This window comes from Gekko japonicus, unplaced genomic scaffold, assembly GCF_001447785.1.
Source record: "Gekko japonicus isolate JY-2015 unplaced genomic scaffold, Gekko_japonicus_V1.1 scaffold3819, whole genome shotgun sequence".
Taxonomy (NCBI): domain Eukaryota; kingdom Metazoa; phylum Chordata; class Lepidosauria; order Squamata; family Gekkonidae; genus Gekko; species Gekko japonicus.
In genome coordinates this window covers 68,935-88,433 of record NW_015165938.1, presented here as the reverse complement: position 1 = coordinate 88,433, position 19,499 = coordinate 68,935, and the positions used below count along the sequence as shown (strand labels likewise).

General features: G+C 45.1%; 1 protein-coding gene across 1 annotated transcript in view; it reads left to right on the top strand.

The window, feature by feature from the left end:
* Positions 1-9,894: 9,894 nt before the first annotated feature.
* The window catches only part of EIF4E3 (eukaryotic translation initiation factor 4E family member 3), a 44,515-nt gene continuing 34,910 nt past the window's right edge, over positions 9,895-19,499 (top strand). Inside the window, exon 1 of the mRNA XM_015411443.1 lies at positions 9,895-10,158. Within this exon, the coding sequence (XP_015266929.1) occupies positions 9,971-10,158 (188 nt within the window). The 5' untranslated portion in view covers positions 9,895-9,970. The remainder of the gene's footprint in view (positions 10,159-19,499) is intronic.

Sequence of the window (19,499 nt, the reverse complement as noted above, 5' to 3'; positions counted from 1 at the left end):
AGGGAGGCCATAAATGGGCCCCTCTGCCACCTCAGCCAAACGCCTGGCAGAACAGCTCCGTCTTGCAAGCCCTGCGGAATTGAAGGAGATCCCGCAGCATGATGTTAAGACATATATATTATCATATAGTTAATTTAAAGCATTAGAACTTTTCAAGTAATCTTTATTATAGAAATGGGGTGTACTGGGACTCAGAAAAGTAGGTTAATGTGGGAGAATGAAACTGAAAAAAAGACCCAGCAAGACAGGTTGCTGTAGAGCTATGAGACAAAAGGCAATAGAGATCCAGAGCTACTCCTCACCAGGGCTTTTTTGGTAGGAAAAGCCCAGCAGGAACTCATTAGCATAATAGGCCACCCCCCATGACTTCCCTTGGCTTGCCCAGGTGCCCCGTGGCTGCGGGAAGCTCAAGCAAGCCCCCCCCCCGAAGGGAAGGCCTCCCCAATGCCTCCCCAATCCTCCCAGCCCCCCCCCCCCACCTGCCTGCCTCGGAGTCACCGCACACAGAGGTTTTGGCTGTAGTGGGCGTGGTCAACTCTGAAGCCAGCTGGAACTCCATTCCTGTGCATTCCTGGCCAAAAATAGCCCTCCTCTTCACCTGGTCAGAGGGCACAGCAGTTGTTTTCGAAGCCCTGTACAATTTTAATTCAGATAACATCAGTGCATAGAGCACCTACATTGATTCCCTTATGTTGGCTCTGTGGATTAAATGCAAGAGTGATGTTCATTTTTCACAGATACCTCAGATAGGTTATGGCTCAGAATAAACAGGCACCATAGACATAGCTGCTAAATAGGTGTATATCTATTTTAAAAGGGATTTTAGATGATGTTTTTGTACCCTCAAAGTGCAACAGAAATTATGCAGAGTATCAGAATGTATCAGAGAACCAGCTGAAAAAGAACATAAGTCACTCAGTCTATTCCCCAGGGAAAGAAAGTGCAAGCACCAGAGCCACCCCCCCCCCCTCAGTCAACACAAACAAAACCACACTATGCAAAAGGCAGCATTACCAAATCGCATTACCAAATTGTACCTGCACGGCAACATTTTAGAGGACAAACAAAATTATTTTGCAACTCGGCATTTCAGGCTCCTTTTTCTCCTCAGTGCAAACATGTAACTAAGCTGGTTATTTTGCCTGTATACAATATGAAAAGTATGCCTTTGCATGCTAGACAAGTCTCACAGAAAACATCACACAACAGGAGGCAGAAATGAAGACTGCTCAATGTGGCCACTGTCTTCTGCCTTCTCTTTGAAGACAAGTAAATTAAACTAAAAAACATAAAGTGCTACCAGTGTTCTAGAGTTTATCAGTTGGGAAGTAATTATAATTTCCCATTTTTGTGATGCAATTCCTATTGTGTTTTGTTGCTTCCCACCTAATAAACAGTCACACTTTTTACAGATATTTCTGACCTTTTTCTTTGATTCAGCGTGTTATACGAGGAAACACAGCTATGTAGATGGCTTCTGGGATGAGGTATGCAGGAAATAGTTTGTCCTACTCTGTATACTGTCAGAGCATTTTATTAGTAACTAAGGTCCTGCCCCTGCTCTCTTGACTTGCCAACCCCTATAGTTCCCTGTTCTCACAATATTTAAGCAGTTCTGCCTCCTGCCAAAAGAGTTGCAGCAGCACCCATTGATTGCCAGGTTTGGATTGGGAAATAACCTGGAGATTCGGGGTAGTAAGAGCCTGGGGAGGGTGGGGGGTGGGGAGGGACTCCAATGGGGTATAATGCCATGGAGTCCACCTTCTAAAGTGGACATTTTCTCCAGGTGAACTGATCTCTGTCGCCTGGGGATCAGTTGTAATCCCAGGAGATCTCCAGCCGCCACCTAGAGGTTAGCAACCCTACCCATTGAAGCAACAGCGATCATCCTTTTTTTCCAATGACAGGCAAAATTAGATTTTTAACATACATCATATCCCACCTTTCTCCCCAACAGGGATGCAAAGTAGCTTACCTCTCCTGTCCTCCATTTTATCCTTACAATAACCTTATGAGGTAGGACTGGCTGTGTGTGGGTGGCCCAAGGTCCATGGCTGGTTGGGTATTCAAACCTGGGTATCCTGGATCTCAGTCGGACATTCTGTCCACTATACCACATTGGCTCTTATAGCTCAGGAAGGTTCTTAAGTCCCCTTGGTTTTGTAAAGGAGGGAATATTTTCCACCCTCCCTGTTTGTGATGCCTCTACTTTCCTGGGTTTTAGCCAGAAAACTGTCTCTTCCATTGCAAATAGCAGAGGGATTTACTTCATTTTAGACCTCACCTTCCTCTTCAGTGGAGAAAAGCAGCTTAAATCATGGTCCTCTTCCCCCCTTTTTTCCTCACAACAACAACCCTGTCAGATATGTGAGATTGAGGGGCTCAAGCTTCTGTAGCAGAGTGGGAATTTGAACTTGGGTCTCCTAGATCCTAGTCAGACACTCTAATCACTATATCGTATAGGCTCTGAAAGGTCAGGGTACTTAAACTCCTTGTGTTTTGTGATGGAATATTTGCCCCCTCCCTCTCGGTGCTGCCTTTCTCCTCAACATGGACCTAAAGTAGCTCACAATGTTCTTCTCGCCTCCATTCTGTCCTTACAACCACCCCTGTGTGTTGGGTTAGGTTGAAAGGGTGTCACTGGCCCAAGGTCACCCAGGACGCTTCTGCATTATATGGGCTCCGATAGACGAGGGAACCAGTTAAACTCTCTTTGATTTAGGTGGGTAGCCATGTTGGTCTAGAGCACTAGAACAAAGCTTTAGTCCAGTGGCACCTTTAAGACCAACAAAGTTTAATTCTGGGTATAACTTTGTTGGTCTTAAAGGTGCCACTGGACTCAAACTTTGTTCTCTTTGATTTGTGACAGAGGGAACATTTTCCATCCTCCCTGTCTGTGCCACCTCCACCTTCTGATTTCTCATGAGTAAACCTTTGCTTCCATTGCAAACAGCAGTGGGGTGTTATGGAGCTAGTCTGGGCCAGGATGTTCTGACCCCCTTTATTTTTGGCACTTCCAACTCCCACCAGCATGCTGAAGCTGGTGGCCAATTTTGAAACTCCTAGCTTTGTTTTCCAGTGAGTTATGCCTGCCACAGATGGACTGACAACGATGGATCCTTGTATTTTTTAAGGTAAAGGTAAAGGTTCCCTTGCTCGAAAGCCAGTCGAGTCCGACTCTAGGGTTGCGGTGCTCATCTCCGTTTCAAAGCCGAAGAGCCAGCGCTGTCCAAAGACGTTTCTGTGGTCATGTGGCCGGCATGACTAAACACCAAGGCGCACGGAACGCTGTTACCTTCCCACCGAAGTGGTCCCTATTTATCTACTTGCAATTTCTTGCTTTCAAACTGCTAGGTTGGCAGGAGCTGGAACTAGAGACGGGAGCTCACTCCGTCATGCGGCAACTCGGGTCTCAAACTGCTGAACTACTGACCTTCCACAGCCTGCAGTTCAGCGTCTTAACCACTTGAGCCACCGCAGCTCCATTGTATTTTTTAGATGCGCTTAATTACGTGTGGGTGATGTGGTCTCAGTGATGTTAAGAGGGTTACAACATGTGGGATGCGACTGGCTGCACATATGTAACAAAACCAAAATACACTGTGGAGAGCGCAAATTACTCGAGGTCAGATAACATTTAACTGCTACTTAAAGGCATATGTCTCCAAAGGATGTGTACCTAGCCTTGACCAGGGCCAGGGCTTTTTCTGCCCTGGCCCCCACCTGGTGGAACATGCTCCTTATTGAGATCAGGGCCCGAGGGATCTTATTCAATTCCACAGGGCCTGCAAGATGGAGCTGTTCCACCAGACCTTTGGCTAAGATAGCGGGTGTCCACATTTGGCCCCCCAGAGGTTGCTGTCTCCCACTCACTGATAACCAGCCATACGTATCTACATCAATAGGCCAGTTTCTCCCTATGACAAGCTGTGATTATTGATTTTATTGATTACTGATTTTATATATGTTTATACTGTGTTTTAAATTTTATTGAAATGTTGTAACCCACCCTGAGCCCGTCTACGGGATGAGCGAGATATAAATGTGAAAAATAAATAAATTTAAAAATACAATTAATGAAAAAAACCATGCTTAGAGATTGGAATGCAAATCCTTTAGTATGATCCACATATACATTACTTATTAAAGCACTAAGGCTTTGGAACAAATACACAAGTGCAAGTATACACAAACAAACCTCCCTAGAGCAAGACCAGTAAATTCCCAAGCTTTCAGGTCTGCAGAGAGGCTGAGAAAACTGGCTGACATCTCTTGTCGGCTGCAAAAGTTTCAATTCTTCTTCTTCAGAGCCAATGTATTCTTATGGTACTAATACAAATAACAAAACATGCAAAGAACACACTTCAAACCTTGTTACAAACAATTTGAAGCCTGACTTACCCACAAAGTTTACATATTTTGCACTCACATTCCAAGAGATACAAAGAATGGCGTGTTTTGCAATTAGAATAACGTTGACGTTGAATCATATATCCAGGCCTCGGTTGGAGCCGGAGCTCTAAGGAGCTGCGTTCCGGGAGTGAGGAGCCCAGGCGGCGGGCACATGACCAAGCCCCACCCCCTGCAGTCCTCAGTTGGGCCACGAGGAGGCAGAAGAAGGAAGGTAAGTTGCCTGTCTCCCGCCCCATCCCCGGTTCCTTGGGTCGCACGGCGGCCCCAGGAAGGCCTCCCGCCCCATCCCTGGCTTACTCCGGAGTCCCCCCACCTTTCTCTGCTCGCCCGAGGCGGACAGGCAGAGAAAACCCTCCGGAGCGCCCCCCCACCTTTCTCTGCTCGCCCGCTGAGGCGGACGGGCAGAGAAAGCCCTCCAGAGCCCCCCTGCCATTCTTTGCTCGCCCGCTGAGGCGGATGGGCAGGGACTCCCCATCTCTCTCTCTCTCTCTCTCTCTCTCTCTCTCTCTCTCTTGCCAGCTCACCATACTTCCGGTGATGTCAGGGTGTGTGGCATATGCTAATGAGCTCCTGCACCTCTTTTTCTATGAAATGACCTCTGCATATATCCTTTCTGTGGATGTGCATATGCCTTAATGTCCAAAGAATATTTACAGGCTGCACAATGTTGAAAACATTTATGATGCCCTAATACCACATTCTCCTTCTGAAAATCAGATCTTGTGGTGATTTCTCTTATGTTTCTGCCCCTTCTGTATCCAGTTTTTGGAGTCCCCGAACATCCAGCAATTCCTGACACCAAATGCCAGTGTCTATGAATTATGTAACTAATTTGTTTGGCCACTGGTGAAAGATCAAGAGCAAAAGACATACCCATAGCTCTTTGAGTACATTTATCCTGGAGCAGAGTCTTTCTATCAGTATGTGCTGCTCTTCTTTTAGCCTTTGACATTATGTCACTAGAATATCCTTGCTCTGTACATATGTAAAGCATCATCATCCAAGTACTTGTGGTAGAACAGGTGCATTAATAAAGACAAAAGAATTATTCAATCAAAACTATTAGGATTGGTGCTTTATAGATGGAGGCGGGGGGGGGGGATCAGCTTGGCTTTATCCAAGCTACCTTTAAATACGCTCACCATCCTGACCAGCTCACAGAAATTCCACATTAACTGCTAGAGCTCAGTGGCTAGAGGAAAGAAAGATCAGAACAGCCTTGTTGATACGTTAGAGCTTCAGCAGCTGTCTTGAACATGCCTCCCCTTCCAACCAGTACAATTTCCACCTTCATAAACAGATGCCCTGTAGCCTATAGGAGCTTCTTTGAAGGTACTCAAAAGCAGCAGAGAGTTTATGAAGGAAACCTTTTATTTACAGTATTTACTCTCTCCCAAATGGCACAGCTCTAGCATATATGCTGTGAGTGTGAGCTAACTACATTATTTACTGTAAGCCACTGAAGTAAAATGAAGAAGAAGAAGAAGAAGAGATTGGATTTATACCCCGCTCTTCACTACCCAAAGGTGTCTCAGAGCGGCTTACAAACTCCTTTCCCTTCCCCTCCCCACAACAGACACCCTGTGAGGTAGGTGGTGCTGAGAGAGCTCTGACAGAAACTGCTCTTTTTCAAGAACGGCTCTTCTCAGAACTATGGCTTGCCCAAGGTCATCCAGCCAGGTGCAAGTGGAGGAGTGGGGAATCAAACCCGGTTCTCCCAGATTTAGAGTCCGCGCACTTAACCACTACACCAAACATTAGCAGCTGTTCACACATAGTTGACTTAGATCTTACCAAGGTTGTCTCCACAGAAGTCTTGAGGTATTTTCTCCTTAGTTGCTATTACAAAAACCTGAACACATACATAGAGCTCTGAAATCTCTTGTACAACCCTACAGTATGGGAGCTTTAAAAGCAGCCATCTTATTTATGTATACCTCACCTTTTTCCCTAATGTTTAAAGAGGCTTCCGCTACATAGCTAATTTATATAGATATTTACGCCTTGCCTTTTCTTCTCAATGGGGACCCAAAACAGCTTACGACATCTTCGTTTTATCCACACAGCAACAATCCTGTGACATCCAGGGGCTTTCTCAGCATTATGCCCACCCCATCACACTTTCCAGTAGCAGTGACCAAGCTGATTTTAGTTATGGCCTGGGTTGTGGTAGGGTTGCCATGTCCCTCCTGGCCACCAGCAGGGGATGGGGGGGGGGGGGGGAGGGGTGCGCGGATGAGGTATCCAGGTTGGAAAACTCCTGGAGATTTCGGGATGAAGCCTGGGGGGGGGGGACAGGGACCTCAGTGAGGTACAATGCCATAGACTCCATCCTCTAAAGCATCCATTTTCTCCAGGGGAGCTGATCTCTGTAGTGAGATTCTGGGGGATACTCAGGTCCCACCTGGAGGTTGGCATCCCTAGTTGTGAGTGGTCAGTAAGACAATGTTATCTAATAACTGTGCTGGATTACATGCTGCTATTACAGAGACGCTTGGGAAGGTAGAATAGCAATCTGAGGTGATTTCTGCTACTTCCATCGTCCCATTCTCTTGTAGTGATTCACACCACTTCTTCCTTTCACAACACACACACACACTTATTGTGTCTTCTTTAGAAGGGCTCCATGCTTAGCGGCTTAGCTACAACAAGGAACATAACAAGGTTTACTGTAACTAGCCTTTGAGATTTTATTCCAGTTTTGTCTGAAGAAGTGTGTTTTTCACACAAAAGCTTACACTTTGAATAAAACTCTGTTGGTCTCAAAGGTGCCACTTGACTCACACTTTGTTCTGCTGCTTCGGACCAACATGGCTACCCCACCTGAAGATATTGGTTAATACAGCAAGGGACAGTAAAACTCTGCTGTAAAAGAGCTACAGATTCACACACCCAAAGCTTTACTGAACTCACAGACCATTTCTGTCAGAGACAGAGAAAGAATAATTTTATTTCTCTTCCTTAAACCAAAGAATCTCAGCCTATTGAAAGAACATTAGCTTGTCTCTTGGAATATTTCCCTGAATTCCCTCACAAGTCCCTGACCTACTATTCCCCTAAAGTAGCTCTATTCCTAACACTTTATTGGCCCTTGAACCCTATGTACCTATACTATAGATGTCTGAATTCTTTTTCTTTACTGGGCAAACCCTAACTCATCTCCCAGTAGTTCCCCCCGTTGCTTCCTCAAGTCCTATCTGAGGCCATGATCGACTCTCCCTCCACTTTCTCCCCCTTCCAGAGGTTCTGCAGGCTCTCACTGGTTGATGCTGGTATCTGGCTATTCCTCTGTAGGCAGGGATTTGCTGGGATGCCTGGAGGGTGGACCTAGTTTGGTGTAGTGGCTAAGACTCTAATCTGGGAGAACCGGGTTTCATTCCCCACTCCTCCACTTTGGTGTAGTGGTTAAGTGTGTGGACTCTAATCTGGGAGAACCGGCTTTGATTCCCCACTCCTCCACTTGCACCTGCTGATGTGACCCTTGGGTCAGTCACAAGCTCTGGCACAGCTGTCCTTGAAAAAGAGCAGTTTGTGTCAGAGTTCTCTCAGCCCCACCTACCTCACAGGTGTCTGTTGTGGGGAGGGGAAGGGAAAGGAGTTTGTAAGCCGCTCTGAGGCTCCAAGTGAAGGGCGGGGTATAAATCCAATCTCTTCTCTTCTTCTTCTATAGGCAGTCCCTCACACAGGACCTTTGTATATTATCAGGGCAATCGGAGTGGATTTTCCCCTCAACCTGTGCTGTAGGTCAGGCTGACCATATCCGCTTCCACACACCCTTGTTGTTCTATGGCAATAATTTGTGACTGGATGCCTTCTGCACACAGAAAATGATGTGTAGATCCCACTCAAGTTCACTCAGTGAGCTCCATGCTGAACAGAGATTTGAACATGGGTCTCACCATGCCTAGTCCAAAAACTTGTAGGCACAGCATTCTATTTGTTTAGCGCATTTCATCCTCCTAGAAGTTCAGGGAAGCCTGCATTATTTTCCCCTCCTCCATTTAACCTCACAACAACCCTTTTGAATGAGGCAGCAGACGTTCAGTCATTCTGCCCTCCCATGTACCGCTTCTCTCCCAGTGCCTGCTGTCAGATAATATTATTGGGCACATATATTCACCTGATATGAGGCATGGGGTTTGATGGTATCATCTATCCTGCCATTGACTGTTTTATTGCTTTTATTGTTTTATGGACTACATGCTGTAAGTCGCCCTGAACCCACATGTGGGATAGGGCGGGGTACAGGGTGGCTCAAATGGTTAAGACGCTGAACTACAGACCTGAAGGTCGGTAGTTCAGCAGTTCGAGACCCGAGTGCTAAATGACAGAGTGAGCTCCCGTCTCTGGTCCTAGATCCTGCCAACCTAGCAGTTTGAAAGCAAGAAATTGCAAGTAGATAAATCAGTACCACTTCGGTGAGAAGGTAACAGCATTCTGTGCACCTTGGTGTTTAGTCATGCTGGCCACATGACCACGGAAATGTCTTTGGACAGCGCCGGCTCTTCAGCTTGGAAATGGAGATGAGCACTGCATCCCTAGAGTCAGATTCAACTGGCTTTCAAGCAAGGGAAACCTTTACCTTTACTATAGATTGAATAAATAATAATAATAACCCTAAGACAGTGATGGTGAACCTTTTATAGACCATGTGCTCAAACTGCGACCCAAAACCCACTTATTTATCGCAAAGGGCCAACACGGCAATTTAATCTGAATACTGAGGTTTTACTTTAGAAAAAACAACTCATACATTAATTTAAGATGATCCAAACAAAGTAAGGAAAGCAATCCCAAATGCTTTCATTTACTTAAAATTATTTGGCAGAGAATACGACACTTTAATGAGGGTCTGGGCCTGGCTGGGGCAATGGCACCCGTGCCCACCGAGGGCTCTGAGTGCCACCTCTGGCACCCGTGCCATAGGTTCGCCACCACTGCCCTAAGAGGTAGGTTAAGCTGAGAGAACTATTGGTGCAAGGTCACCCAGTGAGCTTCCATGAAGAGTGGGGATTTGAACCTGATCTCCCAAATCACCTGCTGAAAAGTGTGCGTGTTAACTGCCATCAAGTCGCTTCCCACTCATGGAGACCCTATGAATCAATGACCTCCAAAATGTCAAGTGGTTAAGAACCCGGCTGAAATCTCGCAAACTGAGGAGGACCGCGGCTTCCTCGTTCCAGTCGATCCATCTCATGCTGGGTCATCTTCTTTTCCGGTGAGTTTTGTCTTCTCATAATGTGACCAAAGTAGGATAAGCCTCAGTTTAGTCATTTTAGTTTCTAGGGAGAGAGTTCAGGCTGAAAATTACTGGGAGGGACTGAGCAGCACCTTCCCCCTGCCCGTTTGTTTAAAACACGTTTTAACTGGCGCCTCTCTGGTGCGTGCCCGCCTGCAGCTGCTCCCCGTGCTGGGGTCGCGGCGACCAGGCAGGGCCCCCTGCTGCCCGCCGGCGGTGCATGCAGCTCCGGCAGGGGGAGAGAGAGAGAGAGGGCGGGCGGGCTTTCGCTTACGGAGGCGGCGCTGACTCAGCCTGGGCCGAAGGAAGCGCAGGGCAATGGCGCTGAGCCCCCCCGAGCGGCAGCCGGGCCCGCCTGAGCCCCCGCACCCGCCGCCTCCCCAGCAGCAGCAGCAGCAGCAAGAGGACGACGACGAGGCCGAGCTCGACCCCCAGCGGCTGAGCGGCCTGGAGACCGAGTCGGGCGGGATCCCGCTCCACTCGCCTTGGACCTTCTGGCTCGACAAGTGAGTGCGCGGGGAGACCGGATGGGGAAGGAGGAGGAGAGCGCGGGCAGCACCGGCCCGGCCCGGCTGTGGGTTTGCGCGCACCTGGAGTCAGGAGCCGCAGGCCTGGGGGGGGAGCGGGAAGCTGCTGCCCCTTAGGCCGGACCGGCAGGGGAGGAAAGCGGGACTGGCCTTCCTTTGTCCAGCCGGGCTCTTCTCCTCAGCCCTTCCCCCACACTGCCAATCCGCTGTTCTGTCAAGAGAGGAGAGAGGGAAAGATCGGAGCTCCGCTTCGCTCGCAATTCCAACCGGCACCAGCCCTTTCGCTCTTCCCGCATTGTGCCCTCCGATTCCCCCTCCATTCCCGATACTCGAGACGAGGCGGCTCTCTCCGCTTGACCTTCTCTTAGGTGTTCCGCTTCCTCCACCACCACCACCAACAACCCCCTTTCAGTTTCTTTCTGCATCGTGCCTCTTCCTTCCTATTTGCAAGGTTGAATTTGAGAAGATTGTTTAGCCCCGGCGCCTGTTTTCAATGGGGCGCAGCCTTTAGGACGCCAGTGGACTCAGCATGGAAACTAGTCGTGTTTCTGAACATGTGCTGAGTCTCCCCCACCAGCAGGAGTGATCTTGTGTCTTGCTTGGTAGGTAGAAATTCAACCAGTCTAGCTTTCCCCCCCCCCGGGGAGGGGAGCTGTTGATACTAATGAAAGGTTTATCTCTGCTGGGAAAAGACGAATGATTATGGGAATGCCCCATAATTATTAAAATTTACCATTATCTGTCTCACTGGGATTCTGCCATTGGCTGTACCCAAAAGAGGATTATTTATCTAGCTAACTATCTCTGGAAATACTTTAGCTGCTCTTTGGAAGCTTTGTCTCTAAGATATAAGCTCCCTAGGCTGAGAAAATGGAGTATTTCCACACACACTGTTTTTGGCCTGAAAGCAAACTAAGGATGTGTATTTGATTGGCATTGTGCCTCAGAATGCTTTATATATCCTCACAGTCTCATCCTGAACAGAGTTATGCTCTTCTAGCGTCATTGAAGTTAATGGGTTTAGAAGGGTATAGCTCTTCTTAGGATTGCACTCAGTTGTTATCACATTTCAGTGCATACTTCTAGGTGACATGGGGATTCTAACTTTTAATGGAAGAATTGTGTGGTAGTTAATCTGGATTAAACAAAGAAGTGATTTGTTTTACCTCTTTAAAAAGAAATTTCCAACTCAGCTTTCTATACAAAGCTCTTGGGGTGGCTTTAAAAATGTAGCAGTGATATGGTGTGTGTCTAAGTCATACATATGAATACAAAAAAGTGTTTCGCTAGAAAGATGGAACATGTCTCTAAAATTTCACCTACTGTTTATTTTCCAGCAGTTTTTAAAGCCGTGTGGTCTTCTTCCCAATATCTGTCACATTCCAGACCCACTCCTTCAGCCTTTCCAAAGTCAAACTGAGGATCTTTCTTCTTGTTCTTTTTCTAACCGTTGAATTCTTTATCCTCACTTTTCATAACTCCATGATCTCCTAACCTGCTCAGTCCAAATTCATAATAGGTGAAAGGCTTGTTTCCATTCATGGATCTGATTTTGTAATCTGAGGGGGGAAATGAGTCTTTGGGGCATAAGTGTCTTCCACCAATCAGCTAGGTGGGGCCCAAAATGTTGTTAAAGTTACTTACATTTTATTACCACCTTTCCTCCCAAAGGATTTAGCAAAACAAAATGCTGAGGGCCATACTAGATGTGGGGCAGCTCATACCTTCCCACATCCCCTCTCACTGACTCACCCAGCTGAGGTAACTTCTAGTACTATAGCCTGGATAAGGGGAAAAGTGCTTGGGAGGAAAACTGTTCAGGGGAAGGGTTCTGCGCTCTCACCTGGGCTCCCTTTTTCCTGTTAAAGTGCAACTGCCCAGACACTTATTTTGTGTTTAAACACAAGAAGCTGTCACTATCCTGGCTCACTGTAAACAAAACTAATCTCAGCCAAATCTGAATTGTAGTGTAGCCATCTTGTGTCAGTTATTTTGCTACATGCATGACAGCTTGTTGTGGAATAAAGGAAGACACCAGTAAGTCATAAAACTGAAAAGTGAGATGATTTAGGCCAGCTCCTGCTCCTAATGTGATGCAGAATACATCATGCTTCAGCCCATCTGCATTTTAATCCGAAACTACCAAGCAGACAGCAGAAACAAGAAAGAAATCCCCACAGTTAGAGGTACCTGCGTGTAAGGAATAGTTCAGGGTGAAAAAAAACCCAGAAGGCTTCAGGAAGCTTCACAAGCTGCAAAGGAAGCCATGACATAGAATCACAGAGGTGGAAGGGGCCATACAGGCCATCTAGTCCAAACCCCTGCTCAATGCAGGATCAGCCTAGACATGTCTTGGGTCACTCTTTGCCAGTGAAACTGTGCTTCCAGTGTCATGGTTAGGACTTTAGCATGAAATAAACCTCTTTTGTGAACATCACTAGAGAGATCTGGGCTTTCTAACATGAAGCCATAGTTTCTGATTTCCACCCACGTCTGATTTCCACCGAGGAAAACCTGTATTGTACTATACAACAGGAGTATTGTTGTTCAGTCGCACAGTCGAGTCCAACTCTTCGCAACCCCATGGACCACATCACGCCAGGCCATCCTGTTTTCCATCGTGCTCCGGAGTTCGCTTAACTTCATGTTCAGGAGTAGATTATGTAAAATGGGGGAATATGTGTAAACTTATTTTATCTGTATACATTCTGATTTTTCAGTTTGCTAGAGTAAAATGTTTTGGAGTAGTGAACTGGGAAAGAAACTCTAAAATCTGTACCCCTCTCACTGCCTAAGCATTTGGCAAAAACTGAGGGTTTTTTACATCCCCCATAACAAAAGAGCTCGAAACTTGGTCCTTTTTTAACAAGCAAGAGCACTTGTTCTTGAATGTCCATAGCTGCTATCAAATTCAGTGTTAGGGCTCCTGTTTCATGCTACATTGTGTGATTATAGCCATGGAGCTGTTTAAATTCTCCAGACCTTATGTTTCAGTGGCACAGGCTTCACTACATTTGGCCTTCACAAACTGGAGTGTGTGGGGCTCCTGCCAATGAAAGTCATATGTTTCAGCTGTCAGTACTAAGTGCAAAAAGTGGAAAGTCCCTCACTCGACTTGTGCCTAGTTTGAGTACTACTGTACTGGAACAGTCTGTTATGAGCCTGCTAGCCTTTCCATCCATAGCCTGATTTACTTGCGAGTCCCATTTTTAAAGAAACAAAATTCTAAAGCAAGTTCTATTCTATCAGAAACTTTACCTTATTATTATGGCCATTGTCCTGAGAGCTACTTAGGGCAGCTTAACTCTCCTTGAGTAATTTGAATTGTTCTAATAATTGGAAGCGTGAACCGTAGCAGGGTAAGAGTCATGAGCCAGTTTCCCCCTCCTGGATTTCAAATCTAACCCCAAAGTTAGATAATTTCCAGGATGGAATAGGTTTTTAAAAAATATTTTAATAGGTAGACACAGAAGTCATGGCCAAACTTTGCAGTGATTCCAGCAGCCTACATTTGAGGAATGTGAAAACATAACAAGATCAGACCAAAGGCCAATTAAATCCCATAGTCTACTTTGAGCACTTTTGTTACTTTTGAAGGTAACAGAAGAAGGGGATAGCAAAGGATGAGATGGTTAGACAGTGTTACCGATTCAACAAACATGAAATTGAGCAAACTCCAGAGGATAGCGGAAGACAGAAGGGCCTGGCATGATATGGTCCATGGGGTCACAAAGAGTCGGACTCGACTGTGCGACTGAACAACACTACTTTGAGCAATGACCAGTCAGATGCCTTTATTAAGTTTAAAACCAAGCCAGGAAAGACACAACTTTAGTCTGCAGTTGAGAGTGTCCTCAGTATCAAATTGATTCATTGGACCTGTAATGATTGTTTCAGATGACTATCAACAAGCTTAGCCGTAGTGGCATAAGGTACTTGGAACTGTGGGGATGAATCTTACAACTCCTTCCCATTTATGGAGCAGTGGAAGAGGGTCTTCTGCCGAAGAAAGGTTTCTTGTACCGGAGGGAAGCTCTTTGAAAGAGGCTAATGGATTCTCTGGTTCCATCCATGATCAATTCTAGTGCTTAAAATAAACATTACCATTGAGAAATAATTCTTGCCTTAACCAGTCAGTTGTTGTGAAACAGACTGACTGCTAACTATACCTGTCTTTTGTAAGAGGAGCCTTCACAAGATGAAGCGAGATGCAAAGGACAAACCCGTTCCAATAGCTAAACTGGTGGATAGCTGCATGGTTTCGATAGAAAATCAGAAAGTCATAGGAAATGCTTTTATTCATGTATACGGTAACATGAGATGTATAGATAATAAATTGAAATAGTCAGGACTCAGGAGGCTGATGATGAGGTTCAGATAATGTAGGTTCTTAAAGTAAACATGTAAATGAGCATACGTGTCAACAGTATGCATAAAGCTTGGGTTGTGCTACTAAGAGTGCCATCCTGAGCACATCCTAAGTGTCTGATGAATGAAGCGTTGACTCTTGAATGCTCATTCCCCACACACACACACACACCAAATCTTATTGGTCTCAAAAGTGCTACTGGACTGGAACCTAGCTGTTCTGCTGCACACCAGAACAGCTACCCTGTGAAACTATTCTAAATGCAGTTACAGCATTCTGCGCCCATTGGCTTCAGTAGACTTAGAAAGGTATAACTTTGCTTATAACTGACTGTGGGAAATTTTGCCTCTACGTTGTATGCAGTAGCTGGTTACAGGAGAGTAGAGTCTATTGGAGGGAAGGAACACACACCGTGGTCATGATGACTTCCTGTGGAATGCTTTGTCTGCATTGTGTGGCAACATGATATCATGCAGCAATGTGGATAGCACGATAAATGTCAGAAGAAGCAGTGGGGTTTTTAAATCAGTACGCAGTTATGTTATTATTTTTCTAACACCATAGCTGTCACTTTAAAAAAAAAATCATGTAATCTTTTCTTACTACGCTTTGACTAAAAATAAAATGCTGCTTTCCAGGTGTGCCCCAGGGTTGGTGTTGCCTTTTGAGTTGATACAAGAAATTACATAATTACTGGTACAGAACAATGCAGAATCCACAAAAGTCATAATTCTACACCATTCTTACCATCACTCTCGTATTAATTCAGCAATCACTGTTATAGAGTGTGCTAGAATTGCCTTTTAGTGCCTGCCCTCTTATTCTGCTTCTAAAGTCCAGTGTCACGATTTTCTTTTCGTTCGTTGCTGTGGTTGTACTAGCTTCAGTGGGAGGATTGAGGCGTTGGAATTTGAGGTATGATGTTTCTCACACCTCAGAACCTTCTGGCCCCCCCTCTCAATGGTTGGGGCTCCTTTTTATTAGGGCGAAAACTCCTGGTCAGCGTTACTTCACAGCTGATCCATTCTTTGTTTCGTCCTCACCGGCTGAGATCATTCTCCTCTTTATTCCCATCAACCTATACCCCTCCCACTTAAAGCCATAGTGACACTGTAGCATCTCTTCCGGCAGCCCTTCTGTCTGGTCCCGTGTTCCTTCCTCTTCCCTCGCTGTTGGTTTGTTGTCTTCTGTGCTCCACTTCCTCCGTGTCTCTCTTCTTTGTTTCCTTGCTCTTCCTGTCTCCTTGGTTCTTGTATCGGCCGGTCCTTCTTGACGGGTGTCTTCTATCTCCTGATGAGCTGAGCCAGTCAACTGTATCTGACATCCAGCTAGTCATTGGAATTGTTAGGGTGAATTACAGTCTAACATATCTAGTCTATCCCTCTGAGGGTAACTTTGCTACATGTAACGGTTACCATGTCCACATGGTATAGGTATACTGGGAAGGACTCCAGTGCTGTAAGCCCACCTTTGACAGCAGTTGATGACTTGGGGGGGGGGGGCTAGTGTGGGACTTTAGCTTGTAGCATGTTGAAGCCTTTCATATTAGTCCATAAAAGTCACTAGCCCACAGCAATTTTTATTAACCCATTCATAATCATTTGTGGCATATTGATAGCCTGAAAGGAGGGGCGGGGGGAAGCAGACAATCTCCAGTCTAACAGATTTCCAATCTAACAGATTTCCTACCCAAATTGCCCAGAGGCATAAATGAGTGGTTTTCTAAAAATCTTGTCTGTGGCTCTGCAGACCTGCACTTAAGGTAAAACTACAGTGACCTCTCATTGTTGTGAAGTGGTAGTGGAGGGTACTGTTAGTCATAACCACTTAACACAGGGGTGTCAAACTCATTTCTTATGAGGGCTGGATCTGACATAAATGAGACCTTGTTGGGCCGGGCCATGTGTGTCATAAAATGTAATGATAGGTGGTGGAGATATAAACTTTATAAAGGACACAAACACAAAGGTTGGGGTTTTTTACTTAAAATAAAAACATGCTTAAAACATTAGCACTCTTGCAATATTTTGTTTCTTAAACAGTGTCTGATAACTGACACTTCTTGCTCTGAATTATTAAATCAAAATGTCTGTGCTGTTGCAATCTTGAGTATGCTGTTCAGGTATGCTGTTCAGGTGTAAGCTGCAAACCTACAATGATGCAGCAGCAGCAGAACTGGAAGAAGAAGCAGAAGATAGCCAGTTCCACCGCAGGCTTGATAAAAGACCTCTGGGGGCCTGATCTGGCCCCCGGGCCACATGTTTGACACCCCTGACTTAACATTTAACCATTTTTCACCCTAACAGCTTTGCTTGGTCATAAATGCAAGCATTTTTCCTCCTTTATACACAGGGACAGATGTTAGCAGGGGGACATATTCTGCATGTTGAAGACAACACAAATTATCTTTCCAAAGATATAAAAGGTGTGTTTCAGTTTCCTATTGCTTGCCCCCATCAGGGCAATAGGTTGAATTGATGTGATGGGAAAACATGATAGTTAAGGTACATTCACCTGTCACATACCTACCCCAGGGCAACGAAAAGGGCGGTTAACGTTTAGATTATTTATTACATCTTTATTTAGATTTTTGTCCTACATTCTCTTTAAAGAACAGAGCTTGTAACAATCTAGCATTTAATTTATTCTTAAAGCCACCCTTTGAAGTAAGATGAACAGAGAAAGGGTTAACAAGCCACAGTGTGAAATTCACTTGCCTAGTGAACTTCACCAAGAGTTCTAACTTTAATTGCGTTGGAGTTTATCCCAAAATATTTCATCTCTCCCCCAGAATACACAAAGTAACAATGATTAAAAACAAAACAAGGAAAAAACACACCTGTGGCCAAATTTGGAAAACATTATCCTCACAATCTGTTACTACAACCAGCCCCCAAGGGGTGCAAAATTGCAGTAACCCTGTCACCAGTGGCAACCATATAATTAAGTCTGGCTTCTGGGAGAAAGAGAAAAGCATGATGTTCACCCTCTTTCACTGCCAAATAAAAAAACAGAATCAATTTAAATGGCTGAGCTGCAAGTCACCTGTGCCTGTAGGTGTCAGAGTGTACACGCAGGGCTTCACCATATTGGTTTCATTGTTTGTTCAGGGATACAGCAGTTTGCTGGACAAAGTTTCTTACAGTATAATCCTAAACAGGTCTACTCGGAATCCTAAACAGGTCTACTCAGTTGGGCTTACTGTCAGGAAGGTGTTCTTCAGACTGCACTGTTAGTCACCCAACAGATTGGTAGCTCTTTATCTTTTAATCATTTCATGTCCCTCTCTTCCCCTTACGTTTGTTATCTATGGCTTTCTTACCCCAGGGACTGCAATAGGATGGGATCCACCTTCTGAATGCAAGGTGTGTAGCTTAGAGATGTCCTAGGCTAGGCATGAGTTTGAACTAAAGCAATTTCCAGTGACTTTTAGAGGTCCACATGCTGCAGAGAGGGAAGGGAAGCATAGTAGTAAGGGGGGGTTAGAAGAGAAGGAAACAGAAAGCAAATCAGAAGGAAGAAAGATAGGGAAACATTAAGCCATGTAAAAAAGGAATAAAAGAGGAAGAACAGTTGAAGAAAGCAATAGAATGGGGGAAAGAAGGTGCTATGGCAAGCCCTATGATTGCTTTGGGCTATTAGAAGGGGATTGTTTTTAATTCCCAGTTTACAGATTGGGGATTGAGGCTGAAGGTGGAGGGGCTTGTCTGATGCGGCACAGTGATTCCATAGTAGAGGCAGGATTTGAACTCAGGTGCAAGTCCCAGTGGTGGTAGGATGTAAACCTATCTCCTTTTAAATATCAAATGTTGATGTGTATGGAAAAAGCAGAGACCGTAGTCCTTTTCAGACATAAATCACAGCACTACATATTCCCACTCCAACCTCCACGCATGCCGCTGAAAGTTGGAATAGAGCCAGGGTACATACAACTTGCTGGTTCCCATGCATGCCCTATCACAGTTGTATGTTCATATGTTCTGTTCCAACCTTCAGCTGAATATGTGTACTTCTAGAGGGGATGGTCCATGTGTTCCCCTTCCGAATTAATGACCTCCAAAATGCCCTATCAATAACAGCCTTGCTTAGATCTTGCAAACTGATTGCCATGGCTTCCTTTATTGAGTCAATCCATCATGTGTTGGGTCTTCCTCTTTTCCTACTGCCTTCAGTTTTCCCTAGCATTATTGTCTTTTCCAACTGTACAAATTTCATAGAATTCTGTCCAAGAAATCAACCATACCACTCTATAGAACATCATACTGTAATTCTGCATTAAGTGTACTCATGAGGAATTTGGGAGAAAAACCTTGGAAAAAGTCTGTGATGTAGAACACATGCAGCCCAATATATTTTGTGTATGACTTCCTTTCCTCTTATCGTGAAAGGTGAGTTAGGGTGTCATTCATTACTTGTGTCTTATACACAGTTCAGTATATGATACTTGAGTTTGATGATTATTCCTTCAAAATTGAATGTCTTTGCTTCACCTTACAGCACCTCATGATCCTTTAAATTCTTTGGCCCGTCAGTAGCATGCAAGACTATAAGCCTGTGATAAAGCTGTGTCCTTATTTCATTAATATTTCTAAAATTGCTGATCCCCGAGGCCCATGCCTGTTCAGGTGGTCTGGCATTTGTCCTGTTATTAATGTCAAAAGAGTGAGAGCTTTGAAAGCATCATGGAGAAAGTGATTAGTTGGCAACCAACTTGATGGGAGTTCATGCAGCATAACTACATTAATTACTTACAAGAGAGAAAATGAATAGGAACCATACCACAAAACTTGGCCCAGACGTACACTCTGCTATCAGTGATTCTGGACGCTGAACTTGCAATGAAATGTTGTAATATTTGAACAGTGAAGTTGTGGTGAAATAACTTAATATAATTTGAAGTTTTCAACAGGACTTTTCACTGTGGAATTCTTAGGATAGATTCAGACAACTA